The sequence below is a fragment of the Pteropus medius genome, unplaced genomic scaffold (genome assembly GCF_902729225.1).
Source record: "Pteropus medius unplaced genomic scaffold, Ma_sr-lr_union100, whole genome shotgun sequence".
Classification (NCBI taxonomy): domain Eukaryota; kingdom Metazoa; phylum Chordata; class Mammalia; order Chiroptera; family Pteropodidae; genus Pteropus; species Pteropus medius.
The window spans coordinates 6,540,748-6,555,939 of NW_024351731.1; the positions used below are offsets into that span (position 1 = coordinate 6,540,748).

At 61.4% G+C, this 15,192-nt stretch overlaps 1 protein-coding gene across 4 annotated transcripts in view; it reads right to left on the reverse strand.

Moving 5' to 3' along the window:
* TSNARE1 (t-SNARE domain containing 1) overlaps nucleotides 1–15,024 on the reverse strand; it is a 77,307-nt gene extending 62,283 nt beyond the window's left edge. For 2 of the 4 annotated variants that reach the window (XR_005649313.1, XR_005649310.1), the window contains exon 1: nucleotides 12,998–14,345. Coding sequence is in view for 1 of the 4 variants with exons in the window: in XM_039845942.1 (XP_039701876.1) it covers nucleotides 14,211–14,370 (160 nt within the window). In the remaining 3 variants the exon portion in view is untranslated. Of the gene's footprint in view, nucleotides 1–12,997; nucleotides 14,766–14,978 lie in introns of those variants that run through there. The other 2 variants (XR_005649312.1, XM_039845942.1) reach the window with 2 other exon arrangements.
* Nucleotides 15,025–15,192: the final 168 nt, after the last annotated feature.

Consider the following 15,192-nt stretch of genomic DNA (forward strand, 5'->3'; position numbering starts at 1 on the left):
ATAGACACGCTAGAAACCACCGACCTATACACTTAAAAGAGTGAGTTATAGCTCAATAAAGCTATTATAACAAGTGCAGGAAAGCCTCCATAATTAAAACTCTGCGCATGAAAACATACAATGGAATAGGAAAGTCTAAAAACAGACCCACGTACGCATGGACATTTAGTATATAATAAACGCGGCAGCTCACGTCAAAGAACTTGTTAATAAATACGCTGGAACATCTGGTTAGCCAGGCGGGGAAGGGCTGGCCCACGCCTGACGTAACAAGACTCCCTCTCGATGGACCGTGGCTGCCACGGAAGAGGACAGCTCCGGGAGGGGCGGGCTGTGGGACCCCCGCGTGTGGGAGCAGAGCCCAAGCAGGACCGAGACCAAACGCCCGAAGGGGAGGCTGCTGCGGGCCTGGCACCCCGAGCTGTCCTGGTCCTCTTCCCCGTGACCTGGGGCTCGATGACACATATTCCTGGAGGCCAGGGGCCTCCCTGCTCCCCGCCCGCCCCTGCTCCTGGATTCTTTCTCACCTTCGGCCCCCGCCCCCTCCTGCACGCACCTGGGATCCCCAAGCCCAGCACTTCGGGGCTCTGCTCCCCTCACCTCTGCTGAGACAGACTCTCTGGGACAAAGTCTGTGGATCTCCCTGGCCTCCCAGCTTCTTTGCTGCGGGCAGAAAACAGAGGAGGGGGGCGGCCCCCAGGCCCAGGCGGGAGGCGCGTGGACCAGGCCTGGAGTGAGCGCAGTTCCCTGGGGAAGGGCCCCATCTGGTCTCTGAAGGAGGTTCTCAGTCTCAGAGTCACGGTCAGCTCAGGCCCAGCCACAGCCGCCTTCAAAGGACAGCTGGGTGGTCCTAAAGGCCCTGCGAGCCTGGCCTGGCCTGGCGGGGCCTCGTGCAGGCTGGAGGCTGGGCAGGGGGCCCACGGCGACAACCTGGAGTCTCCCCTAATACCCCAACGTGCCCCCAACTTGCCCAAGAAACCAGGACACAGGCACCAAAGACAATTCGGAAACTGCTATTCTCTGGGAGGGAGGCCCGGGGCGGGGCTCGGCCTCAGGCTGTCGCCAGTGCCACCCCCAGCTGCAGACCACCAGGACCTGCCCCAGGAGGCTGCAGGAGTCCTGGCTGGTGAGAAGTGGGGAACTGGGGAGCGGGAAACCCCGAGGCCACCACACGGCAGAAGCGCCGGACTCTGCAGGATGCTGCCAGACCCTGTGAGCATGCGGGTCGGCCCTGCACAGGCTCGCGCCGCAGTCCGGGAGAAAGGACGCAGGGCAGGGGGAGGGCCTGGCAGAGCACCCCGCCCAGGGGCCCCCAGCCGCCTGCTGGGCCGGGCTCAGAGACTGAGAACCCAGCCCGGCGTGGGGCTGTCAGGAGCCCACATGACCGCGACCCCCCCAGGCAGAGACAGAGGCAGGGGGAGGGGCCGTGACGCGGACAGGTGAGGAGCAGGGCGTGGCAGACGGGCAGTGGCCACGACCCCATGAGAAAAAGGGGCGAGGAGAAAACGTCTGGTCTGCACGGCACGTGCCGAGGCATGGAGTATGGGGGGCTGGGGGGGCTCTTCCGGAGGCGGCAGTTACCAGACTCGGGGGAAAACCAGAGGCGGAAGCTCGTTCCCAGGGGATGTGGCTTCCACACATCACTTCAGAAGTGGGAAACCCTTGCAGCCCAGGTCCCCGGAGAGTTCTCGCGAATGAAAACAATTTGAAACGGGGAAGAGGCCCTGGCGGGGAGAGAGGAACTCGTGGGCTCAGAGAGGCCAGCCAGTGGGGTGGGCCCAGCCCGGGGCCGCGGGCGCCCTGCCCGCAGGGGGTGCCCCAGGAAGGCCCCCCGCAGCTCACCCCCATCGGACTGCAGCGCCTAGACACACCCACACTGGACGGAGCCTGCGGGGACCCGGCCCGGGCTGGTGCCCGAACACTGGGAGCTCCTGCCTGCTCCCCCCAGGGAGCACCCAGGCTGAGTGGAAAGACGACGTGCAAAGTCAGCAGCAGCTGTGCACGGCGCCCAGCACGCTCCGAGCCGCCATGAGCCGGGCCATTGGGGGAGCTGCCGTTCACCTTACAGGGCTTGCGGGCACCCACGGTGGACATCTGCACCCAGGGCCCCAGGTGCTGCCCCCAAGGGACCTGGCCCACACTGGGCGGGACAGCAGCTGGTCCATGCCTGTGAGGGGCAGGGGCCACCACACTGCAAAGCAGTACAAGCGGCAGCGGGCCTGTCCCCCACAGGCCTCTGAGTCTCTGCCTGAGCTGTTCCCACCCAGGGGGGAGGAAGGTGGGCTGGCAGAGGAGGGGGCGGGCGCCCGTGCCCCTGCCCCGCGGGATTTGCCAGAAAGGCCTGGCAGCAACCCCGGATGCATGCCCTGGGCCAGTCCACCCTCCAATTTGTCCCACCGCACACGGCAGGGTCTCCCGAGGCCCTGGCCCTGACATTTAGCAAATCGAGTCATTCACAGTGAAAAAATGAAATCACGCTCACCACCAGTCCACGCCATGACCACAGCGGCGAAGCCTCCTGACGCGGACCAGCTTCCGCCCCGCCCCGCACACCAGGGCCCCGCACCCGACACGCGGCTCACGCCCACCAGGCCCGGGCCCAGGCGGCAGTGAAGAAACATCGCCATGTCACAGACGCACGGAGGGAGGACGCAGGGGAGGCGGGAGGACGGGAGACCCCACGGCCTCTCTCCGCCTCTCCCGGAGGGGAGCCAGGCCGGGGGCTTGCAACCTGCTTCCTCCTTAAAGATGATGCCGGGGCAGTCAGGAGACTGCAGGCCGCACCAGGCCTGAGTCCCTACTCTGCTATGACTGGACATGTGGCCTTAACAAAGTCACTCCCCGCTCCCAGTCTGTGCTCTGACTCCGTCTCTCATGGGGTCACCGGAGAAGGGAGTGAGACAGAAAGCAGGTGCGCTGCCCGAGGGGAGGCACAGGGAGCACTGCTCAGCGCTCCCCTGCAGGGAGCCCTGAGCCCACAACGGTGGCCCTGAGCCCCAGTGGGCTCTGTGCCCTGGAGACAAGGACAAGGGCTGAACGGCCCGCCAGACACAGGACTCCAGGGCCCCGGGCACGGGGGCAGTAAGAGGAAGAGCGTGCCGGACCCACCGTGGACACCACAGCAGAGAGTCCACCTCCCTTCGTGAAGAAGCGGCCGGGCTCTTTCTGGAGGCCCAGGGGGCAAGAGTGCCCCGATCTCGAGGCGAGCGGGGAGAAGTGGGTCCCCAGCATGCGGACGAAGCTTCCTGTGCAGGTGGCCAGGGAGCAGCTCTCGGTGAGCTGCTGGAGCACCTTCTGTCCGCAGCTGTGCTGCTGCCTCAGGCCAGCCGCCCAGGGCCCAGGGCCGGAGGGGCAGGACACACCAAAAAGAGGAGGCACGAGTCAGCGGTGCAGACGACTGAGCTTGTTCCCTGGGTGGGAGAGCTGACTGCAGGCTGGGAGCAGGTCCCCCATCACGGGGGCCTTGGGCACATGCCCTGACCTCCCAGAGGTCCGTCTGGCTGTGGCGTCCCTGCGTCACAGAGCTCCGGCTCGTGTCCGTGCCCACTGTCGGCCAGCACTCCCCCACCCCACGCACACCCAGGCCAGACGCTCGGCCCCACGCACGTGTGCCCGTGCGCGCCACAGAGCCAGAGGCAGAGGACGGCCCGGCTGGGGGAGTTGCAATGACACGCATCAGAGTGTTGTCATAGCAACTGGGATCACGTCAAACAGAACGCCAGCCGGGCGCCCCAGGCACCTCTCGGAACGACGCTCACAATGGGCCAAAGAGAAGCAGGTTTGCTGACAGCACCAAAGGGTGGTCAGGATGCCAGCCACGCACGCCCTTCACCCTCTCCACCCGCCACGCACCTCCCCACCTCCCGCCCCAGAAGGCCACAGGGGCCAGGCTTCTGGCATGGCCCTGCCCACCGCCCAGCTGCTCGCTTTTCAGCGGGTCCTCTCCCACGATGGTGGCAGCTGAGGAGCAAGACTGTGCCTGGGTCACGAGGGCGGAGGTGGGGACTTCAGGCACCCAGAAGTCATGCTCCCCCTCAGACCCCCAGACTTCTGGTGGGGTGTAGGGGTGGGCTGTGGGGGCATCTGGAGGAGCACAGCAGCCTAAAGAGGGGAGCCACGGCTCCGTTTGCTTGGGCACAGCAGCCTCCCCAGACAGCCCGGCTTCCCAGGGGAGAGCCCCCAACCGGGACCACCTCCCCCTGCAGCCTGCAGAGCAGCGATGCTGGCGGAGGGGTGACTGCCCGGGGCTTGTCGAATGGTAGTAACTTCAGCAACCAGACTAGCTGAGGAGGGCAAGGCCCCCTCCTACAGGAGAGGGGCTGCAGCGAGGTCTCGGAGAAGACCGGGTCCCCCTTTTCACAGATGGCAGGAGTTAAGGCACAGGGGGGCGCCACCATTTGTGCAGAGTGACAGGCAGCAGGCGTGGGTGGGCCCCCAAAGTGCAGACTCAGCTGAGAGGGGTCGCCTAGGGAACGGAGAGCTCACCCTCACCCCCAATCCACAGCCAACACCACACTGCCCCATCTCCAATTGCCTGCCCACCCCAGGCACCGAGTTCGAGGCCAGCCAGTGGCGCAGACACCAGGGCACTCTGCACCCAGCCGCCCACCGGGGAAGCCTGCAGGGAGGAGACGTCCCAGCAGACACACGGGCCTCCTGGGATGGAGGCGAGGCCGCCTTTCAGCCATCAGAGCCTGAGGCGCGGGCTCAGCAGTCCTGGAGCTGTCCACGGTGCTGAGCGGCACCAACCCTGAGCCGGCCCCACTGGCTCTGCCCGCGCCCCACGCAGAGCCTGGGAGTCGACCCACCCCTCAGCCTGGAACTAAGCCCTGCCAGGGCTGGTGGCCCTACTGCCATGGCAGGAGGGAGCAGGGTTGTGGACGAGCCCTTCCTAAGTACTCACTGTGTGCAAGCGCCAGGTCAGCCATTTGAACCACATTATCCTTTTTTTTGATTTTCACAGTTCTTAGAGTTTATTGAATATGAATAAGAGAAAACTAACTTCAAGCATAAACGTGGCTAATTCATTAGCATATTTTTCCTATTTCCTTCTAGATGTCTCATTAAGATCACGAGGAGAATGACCCCAAAAAACAATCAAACACAAAATTTGAAAGCTCACACTTCAAAGCTAGAGAAAGTAGAAAATGAATACAATCCGCAGGCCCCAAACGTAGGTAAGGGCGCCGAGAGCAGAAGCACCTGGCAGCACCCTCAGAGGCAGAAGTGAAGGACACGCATGCGTGGCAAGGTGACACAGGGCGGCAGTGCGACTCTCAGAAAGCACCTGGGCATCACGGGCTGGCCCTGGACGCCGAGCCTTGCCTCACCACACCACTGAGCAACAGGGCTGGGCGGGACGGCTGGCATCGGAAGCCCCCCGAGGCGTCACCAAGCTCAAGCAGCAGAGGGGCTGGGACCGCAGCAAGAGGCGCCGGCAGCCGTGTCTGCACGAAGCAGCAGCCTCTGCGGCAGCCACGACGGCGCCCCCGGAAGCTACTCCCCTCCAGGTCCAAGACATGAAGACAGGACAGAAAGAGTACGAGGGAGAAAAGACATTTCAGGGGCACGAAAAGGCATCGCCAAGGACAGAAACAAGTAAAATGAACGAACTAAGGTGAAAAGAAAGAAATCACTTATGAAGCGACCAGGCAGGTGTCAGATTTTCCCAAAGCAACGTTCAGAGTCAGAAGTCGGTGGAATCACATCTACAAGAACAATGGTCTAAGCTGAAGAGTCCCCCAGTATGCAAGCTGTCCTTCGAGCCCGGAGTAGAGTGCTGAACGCCCTCAGCGACCACGGTTCTCATCAGCCTTTCTGAGAAGGCACCTCAAGACAAACCTCAGCCCCCCGAAGGCTGACAGAGAAAACTCAACCAAAACGGCCATCGGTAAGTGAGCATGAAACACATTTACCTGCAGATATAGGACTAAAACAAACACGGGACTGGAGTGGCAGACAGAAGCAAACATAATGCTCTGACTATAAAGAAATCACTCAATTAATAAAAATCGAGAGGGAAACGAGAAAAGAAAAAAGGTAGAATGATTAGCTCATCGCCTCTACAGCAGGAACTCGAAGTCAGAGGCCACGATTTCCAGCTGGCGCTTGACCAACAGAAATACAAGTAGATTTAACAGTGCAGAGGTAAACACTGAGACAGGTACCATTACTGACTAAACGGGATAGAACAGAGTACAAGACTCCCTATAGCAACAACAAAGAGAGTAAAATTCCTGCAAATAAAGAAAATTTGAAAACACTACAAAACACAAAAGGAAACCAAAACAAACCTGGAGAAAACATACCACCTCCTTGTGAAAGATTCAGTATCATAAAGGTGTCATTCTCTCTCGGTTAATTTATAAATTTAACACGATTTCAACCGAAAACCAGTTGGGTTTAAGAGTCTGGATGCGGGTATGTGTGTGCTTGGTGGGGCCGGGCAGGGCAGAGGAGAGACGAGCCAGCTCCAAGTCCATATGCAAAGGTGAACAATCCAGAACAGGCGAACGAGATGACGCAGCAAAGCGATCAGTCCTTGGAGATGTTAAAACACAGCACGAGGCCTTAATTAAAAGTGATCACAACTGCACGCGTGGGCAACGGAACAGCTTTAAAGAACAAATACAATCCATCTTGAGAAAGAACCAGAAAGTTGGAGACATCACATTTCCTGATTTCAAAACACATTACAAAGCTACGGTAATCAAACAGTATCCTTCTGGCATAAAGACAGACATGTAAACCAATGGAACAGAACAGGGAGCACAGAGCTAAATCCCCACATATATGGTCGCCTGATCTTGGACAAGGGTGCCAAGAATACGCAGCGAGGGAAGGGCAGTCCCTTCCACAGATGACGTTGGGGAAACTCAAGAAACACAAGCAAAAGAATGAAACTCTACCATCATTTTATACTGCGCACAGAAACCGACTCAAAATGAATTAAAGACTACATTCCTGGAAGAAAACGGGGAACGCGTCGTGACGCGGGTCTTGGCAGTGACGTCATGGACAGGACACCAAAAGCACGAGGCGACAAAGCAAGAACGAGTGGGGCTGCATCGCACTGAGACACTCTGGAGAGCAAAGGAGACCACCGGCTAAGGGACGGGAGGGGACATCTGCAAGCCACGCGTGCGATAAGGGATTAATCCCAAAATATGTAAGGGACTCCTACAACTCAGCAGTAAAAAAAAAAATCTAACTACCTGATTATAAAATGGGCCGAGGACCTGAATAGACATTTCTCCAAAGACGATACACAAATGGCCAACAAGTGTATGAAAAAATGCTCACGTCGCTCATCCTCAGGGAAATGCAAATCAAAACCACAATGACATCACCTCGCATCCTTCAGGATGGCTGTTACCACAACAACAGCGATAAGTGCTGGCAAAGATATGGAGAAGCGGGGCCCCTCGCACACTGTTGGTGGCGACGCGAAATGGCAGAGCTGCTGGAAAACGGTATGGCGTTTCCTCAAACAATTAAAAGCAGGACTACCACGTGGTCCGGCAACCCCACTTCTGGGTGTTTGTCCAGAAGAACTGAAACCAGGATCTCAAAGAGACACCTGCACCCCGTATTCACTACAGCACTGATCGCAACAGCCAAAACGTGGGAACAGCCTAGGCGTCCACCAGATGGACAGATAAAGAACTGGGGCACATCCCCACAGCGCGACAGCAGTCAGCCGTAACGTGTGACAACACGGACCCCTTGAGAACAAGAAGCTGCGTGAGCAGGCCGGTCTCAGAAGGCTAATACTGCAGGACACCACCTATGTGAGGGGCCTAACGTAGTGGAGTCATGGAGCAGGGAGCGGCCCTGGCTGCCAGGGGCTGGGGAGGAGGACAGAGGGGGTCGCTAGTCACAGGGGGGAAGGTGCCAGTCAAGCGAGACGTGTGAGCTCGAGACCCGCTGGACGGCCCCACACGCTTCAGCATCTGTCCGGATCGCACGCTAAGGGCTTTATTACAATAAAATGAATTTTTTAAAAATCTAAAGACAAGCGGGAATTTGGGGCATTAAATTAGACAGTAAAATCACTGGGGAGGAGCTGGATTATGTCACAGTTCAGGGAGGACTATTGGTAAAACACCTGGAAAATATTCAAGTCAGACTCACACCTCACGTCGACACCAGGACAAAAGACAAACGGATCAAAACTTTAAAAGTGAAACCATGAAAACCAGAAGAAAACACAGGACGCTCTTTACTCTTGAAGAAAAGCGCTTCCTAATCGACTCGAAACCCAAAGCCACAGCAGGACAGGTGACGCGCTCGACGGCGTAAAACGTGCCCCACGGCGGAGCCGCCACAGTGACCAGTAAGAAGCCGAATGCTCTGCGTTCCCCTGACTTTCAAACGGCTCATTTCCATAATCATCGGGAAAAAGATCGACGATGCAGTTTTTAAAAAATGAACAGTCAAGGAACAGAAAGTTCACAGAGAAAAAAATACAAACAGCTCTTGATATACAGAAAGATACCAAAGCCATTCGTAATTAAGGAGAGGCGGACGTGTCCCGTCTGCAGCTGGGGCCAGGCGTCCCCACTCGTCCCTGCTGTGTGGACCGGGGCGCCCCGCCGGAGGGCAGTTGGGGGCTGGGCGTCAGGAGAAAAGAGAAAGCAGGTCTCTGAGCAGCGCTCACCCTGGGGAGCACGTCTGGCCCACGTCCCGAGGGGCACGTTAACGAGGTTATTCAGTCTGTGACTGGCAAAGATGGAAAATAACCTGCATTTTCAGCAACGAAGGACCACGGACCCAATGCTGGCACGTCCGCCCTTGAACTAGCCCACGGCCGCGAGCAGGGGACGGGGCTGTGCGCGCTGCCGTGAACCAGGGAGGGCGTGCGAACGGGGCGAACGTGCCCTAACACAGCGTGGGAAAGGACAACGGAAATGAAAGGTGACGCTGCGCGGGCATCGGAGGCGGCCGGGCTGCACGTGGCTGCCACCTGTGCCCTCGTGTAGCTGGGAGGACGGATGAAAGCCGGCAACAGTGCCACCCGCTTCTTCTTTTCAACCACGTAAACGATTCAAACTTCTAGAAGGCGAGGACGCTGTAAGAGTTAAACTGCAGTCCGTCCACACCCTGGAACGGGGCTTGGTGACGAAAAGAAACTGCTGAAACGGGCGACAACCTTGGGAGCTCTCCGGGGAATCTCGCCAGTGTAGACGGCCAGTCCCCTGAGGTCACACGCTGTACGATTCCATTTATGTAACGTTCTCCAACCGACATGAGGGAGGACAGGCCAGTGGTCCCCGGGAGCTGGGGGCGGGGGCAGCAGGGAAGTGGGCGTGGCTACGAAGGACAACAGTGAAGGGCCCTGGAGACGGCACTGCCTGCTGTCTGACCGCAGCCGCGGGGCCACCCTGGGTGCGACACTGCACTGGGCTCCCCAAGACGCCGCCGCTGGGGAAGCTCGGTGCCGCTGCACGCGGTGGCTCAGAACTACTTCTTACAACTGCGTGTGAACGCACAATCGTCTCCAAATCCAAAATTTAATGAAAAGAAAAAGACACCAGGCTGTCGATACCCGTGCCTGAGGTCACCAAGCAGAGAGCAAAGGCGGTATTTAACCCGATCCGGTTTCCCCAGAGCCGGCTTCCTGGAACGGGAGGACCAGAAGGGAGGCGGGCCAGCAGGGGAGCCCATGGAGGCAGAAGGGGAGCACCCAGGAAGGAAGGGTGTCCTTCCCAGGGCACAGAGCCGCCCGGCCCTGTCTCCAGCTCCCTCCGAGAGGCAGGACGGCGCTGCGCTTCCTGGCCCCTTGAGGTGGAGCCATTCGATCCTCGAGGCCAGTGGACTGAGCAAAAGTGACTGACTCCCTCAGAGCCAGCGTTCAGCTCCCAGGAGAGACCCCCGGAGCTTGGCGCCCCCCTCCAACAGCTGCTCCTCGACAAAGCCACAGCAGCGGGGTCTCCGACCACACTGGGCCAGTTTTGCCAGGCCCCAGGCACAGGGCTTTTCCTGCTTCAGGCGCCTGACACTCGGGAGATGCTTGTCACCGCAGGGAGACCCAGCCTACGCCGTGAGGACCTCAGCCACCCCATCACATTCGTGCCCACGTCTGGCTGCCCAGCTTCACTCCTGCCAACCTGACCCCAAGTCCCCCAACACCAAACCCACATGCTGCCCGTGGGGCTCCTCCCCTCTACTGGCCTCAAACCCCTCCTGCAGGTAAGCGGAGGACCAGAAAGGTGGCAGGTGCCCCGCCCTGCCACACTGTCACGCCAAAGGGGGCCGGGCATGGCTGCACCTGCCAGCAGCAGGCGGCCCTGGCCTCTGCCTCCGCATGTGCACACTGAGGGCTGAGCCATTCGTGGAGCTATTGCCGGCCACGGGCCCCCCTCGGACACCGGGGCGCTCAGTAGACACAGGTGGACACGGGAGACCAGAGCCGCGGTGGAGAAAGGCGGGGTGCAGTACGGGGGTGACTAGAGCCCTCCCGGTTCCCAGGAACTATCCCCAGGCTACTGGCCCAGCAGCTCTCCACAGCTGGGGGCCACAGTGCAGGGGGGCAGCGTGGGAAAGCCAGGCCCTGGCTTCCATGGCCAGACACCCAGGCTCTGCCCCAGCCCTGCTCTGGCTTGCTTTGTGGCCTTGAGGAAATGACGTCACCTCTGGCGGACCAAGAGAAAATGGCTCCCTCCTTCCCTGTTCTCATCAGTGGCACTAAGACCATGTCACGGCGCCACCTGCCAAGTGCCTGTCGGGTCAGCTCTCTAACCTGGACCCCGGGGCGCCGGGAGCTGCAGGCTCTGAGGCCCCGCGGCACTGAGGCCAGGGGCGGGCCGTCCTCTCCAAGCCCCGTCCTCCGCTGCTCTGAGCGGCAGGAGCTGTGCGTGGACCACCTGCTCAGGGCCAGTCCGGCAAGGCTGTCAGTGCCCCACGCCGCGGCCAGCCAGCTGGGACGTGCGGGTGGCCCCAGGGCCCAGCGGCCTGGCAGACAGTGCCGCTGGCTGAGAACCAGCCAGCACGAGTGTTTATTGAGTGCCTACTCCATGCCCTCCCCGTCCCGGGGCCACAGGGACAGAAAACACACAGGTGGCCCAGGGCAGTGCACGGGAGCCCGACGTTGAGACAAATGAACACAAGGCAATGAGGGCCCTGCCCCTCGACACCACACCGGTCAGCAGACCTTCTGGTGCCCGGCCTCCTGAAGGACCTGAGCGAACAGGAGGGACAGGCCGGGCTCCCACGGGGCAGCCGCCAGGAGAGCCCTGAACGGAGGGAGGGGTCGCCAGGTGGGGTCAGCCCCCAGTCATGCCAGACAGGGGGCAGTGAGCTCAGACCAGGCTCGGGCGGCCAAGACATAGGCCCAGCCAGTGGACTAGAGGCTGGGAAGCACGTTGGGTCGAAGCACGCCGCAAACGCTGAGGGACGCGGCAGCAGTGACCGCCAGAGCTGTGCCTTGGCAAGAGCTGGGACAGGCAGAGGGAATGCAGGGGCCCAGGCAGAGCCACGGCCTGCCGGAGCATCCACCCCTGCAACTGAAGGTCCCCAGGATCCTGGACCCCGGACCCGGGACCAGGCAGCAGCAGAGCCGCCTCCCCTCCCCAAGCCCATCCCCAGCCACCCTCCCCAGCTCATTAGCACCTTGGCTGTGGGACGTGGGCGGAAGGAGGTCAGCCCTGAGTAATGAATCCAGCTCCTCATTAGCACTGCTACTAAGCTCGCTGCCGAGGGCGGCCAAGCCAGGAAGGAGGCTCTGTCGTGTTGTTTCCATGTGGGCAGAGACTGACTCTGGGCTGCTGGTTTAAAAAGACGTCCCTTCCCAAATACTTGGCCAGACCGGATACGGATCCAGGGAGAGCAGCCAGAGGGGGGCGGGGCGGGAGGGGGTGGAGGGGCAGGGGCATGCACCCCCACTACCTCCTGTCCAGCTGGTTCCCAGAGCAGACTCTATCCCCCATCTTCCCCAGATGACACTCCATCCTCCCCCTTCAGTGCCACCCCGCACCCACCCATGTCTGGCTTTCTAGCCCACACAGGCTCAGTCTGGACCCCCCAGACCACACCCAGAGTCTGGCTCAGGTGACAGGACAGACGTGGACAGACAGATGCTTGAGCACGGTACCCGGGCCCGAAGCCCTGAAAATGCTTGACTCGATGACCAGACATCTTCCCACAGGTAGGGGAGAGACAGCCGCGGCCCCAGGCTGAGCTTATTCCCCCCGACCTGTCACCCAGCCTTACTGGGGACAAGAACTCCAAGCCCCACCTGGGCCGCCCTTCCCTCTCCGTGAGAATAGCACGCTTCCTTCCGTGGGCTCCTCAGAGCCCTCAGCCCTCCGCTCAGCCCTCCGCTCAGCCCTCCGCTCAGCCCTCCCCGCGAATGCCACCTCGGCGGGGGAGACGGGGCCCGGCGTCGGCCTGCACGACCGGCGTCGCCAGCACTCGTGACGTCCTCCACCCGCAGCACCCTCGGTGCCGAAGCGCTTCGAAGCCGGTCTGCCCGGGGAAGCGGCAGAGCGAGACTGCTCGGGCCGGAGTGCGGGGTTCAAATCCGGGCCAGCCCCTCTCGGGCCCGTGACTCTGGTGGGGTCCTCGGCCCCGGAAGTCTCCTGGCCCGAGGAATACAAGGGACCTGTGAGTGCCTGGTAGACACCAGAGGTCAACAAGCAGCGGCGACTTCCACAGTGATGACACGGTGATGGCGGTCAGTCCTGCATCCCGCCAGCCCCCCTCAAATGCGGGCCGCGCCCCACCGTCCCGGCAGAGCAAGCTCTCCGGAGCAGTGGTGAGGCAGCCCAAAGGCCACTCAGCAGAGGGGCAGTTGTGCCCTGGGAAGTCCTGCCACAGCCCTCAAGCAACGTCTCCAAAGGCCCTGAGCTTCGGTGTCCATGTCTCTGCAATGGTGCTGGTGCCACCACCTCCCAGGTGGCTGCGGGATCAGAAAAATCAGCGCTTGAGGATGTGCTAACAAGGGACCTCGGTCAGGATCCTGGGCTGAGATGCAACAACGCTGGCTCGGGGACCTCACCGTTTCCGCGCAGGGCACCAACAAGGTCAGGGCTGGGTCCCCATGCTTCTCCTGGGGGAAATCAGAGACGACAACAAGACAGTCATGCCCCGGTCCGTTAGAGAAAACGACGGAGGTTTACTGAGCTGGCGCTCCGGGCTGGGGGCTCACGGGGTCAGCGTGACTGCCCAGCTCTGCTCCGCCGTGTCCACCTGGGGATGGCTGCTGTCTCCCAGAGGCAAGAACACTGACCGTCGGCGGTGACGGCCTCTGGGGAGACAGGACAGGCCCATGCGTTCATTTCTTCTCACTCTCCCTCCCTCGGGCTCCCTCGCCCACCTTCCAGGGTCCACACACACGCAGGAGCCAGGCGGCGCTGGGCAGTAGGACCGAAAACCAACAGCCCCGAGAGAAACCGACGAATCCGAGGAGGGCTGCCTTCGAGCGCCGGCGTGGCTGTCGTCCCTGACGCGGCCCGAAGCAGATTTTAAAGGATATGACGAATTACAGCCACACTGAGCCACGCGGTCAAATTCCGCTGGTAGCAAACAACACGATCGAAGCAAAGCCAGCAGGTGCCAACCCGCCTGTGTGCGCTAGGAGCTGTTCAGCCCTGGCCACCCGGCCAAGTATCTCAACACCCGCCAGAGCAGCGAATGCCCAGCCATCTCAGACGCAACCCACGTGTCAGGGTGGAGCAGATGGCACCTTAGAGCTTCGCGGTTAGGGGGCTCTGGCAAGCTCACTCCTCTATGCCTCAGTTTCTCAGCTGTAATATAGGGTGATAACGGGCTCTGAGGGTGACCTGCATTACTGGGTAGAATCGCTCAGGACAGAGCCTGCCATCCAGGGGGCTGAGTGAACACAGCAGGTACGATCAGTGTCACCACCCCCAGGACGCCCACCCATCCTTTCTGGCCAACCAAAGCATGCCTTGCTTCCTGGCCCAGCTCATCCCACATCCTGGGAAGGCTCACTTCTTCAGGATGCTGTAGCACACACCTAGTCCTCGTCATTAATGGCTCAGCACACCCCTGGTCACAGCGTGAGCCTTTTCCACCTAGCTGGAAAGTAAGTCTCTGCTTTGAGCTCTCTGCCTGAACAGACATACCCCTTTGCCCTTGCCACGAGTGTGTGTCTCAGTGTGCCTCACAGAGACTAAAAGTAAAACAGAACACCAGGAACAAGCAGCAGAGGCAGAACGGGACATGCTGAAAAGGAACGGAGACAGAACCTGAGTCAGGAAACAGGTGGCACGGGGTGGTCAGAAGAGTGAGCAGAGACCCGCCCAGAGGATGCTGAGCGGCCACCCTGCCAGGAACTAGGAGAAGGCAGGAAGCCGGCAGGTGAGGAAGGAAAGGAAGCCAGGGGTGGCGTGATGGCAGCAGGCCCATCTGTCCAGTAGCCTGGCACGCAGAACTTTCTGCGACGGCTCCAGTGTTCCATCCAGTGCCACGTGAGGCCAATGCCGCCACACTGGACGTGTGTTGTGGCCTTGGCCTTGGAGGGTGTCCAGGTGCAGCACAGATCGGGGTCACCTGGATGCTCCTCGGGCACGAGGCACCAGCCGTCAGGGCGAGGGAGAACAGGAAAGCACGGAGGGAACTGCACGGGCGCCGGCTCGCTCTCTCGAGGGCTGCCCCCACGCACTAGGGGCTGGGGACCGACCCTCCCGCCCAACAAGTGGGCACTGGGTCCTCACGAGAAGAGCGCCCACCGCCCTGGGCCCCTGAGTGCTCAGAGCCCGCCACGCGGGGAATCCCGACGCAGGAGCCCAGGGATGGGTCCCCGCCGCGGGGCGCCCTTGGGGAGGCGGAGCCGGAGCGCCCCTCCCACGGTGGCCCCGCCCCCGCCGGTCAGCCCCGCCCCGTGGGTCCGCGCGCCCCTCCCAGTCCCCACGCCCCGCCTCCCGGGCCTGCGATCGCGCGCCCTCCCGGCCGGGCCGCTTGACCCTCGCAGCCCCGGCCCCGCTGGCTAACCCCGCCGCGCGCCCCCGCCTCACCTGGGTCCAGGTGGCTGGCGGGCGCGCTCCGTGCGCGCTCCGTGCGCTCGTGGCCGGAGGGGCGGTGCGTGGGGCGGAGCCGGCACCCGAACGTCACGTGACGGCCCCTCCCGCGCCGGCCGTGCCCCCCCCGTCCCGTCGGCCCCGGCGCCCGCGTCCGCCAATGGCCGCCTGGGCCGCGGGCGCCTCGTGAACGGCGCGCGCCCGGGTACTA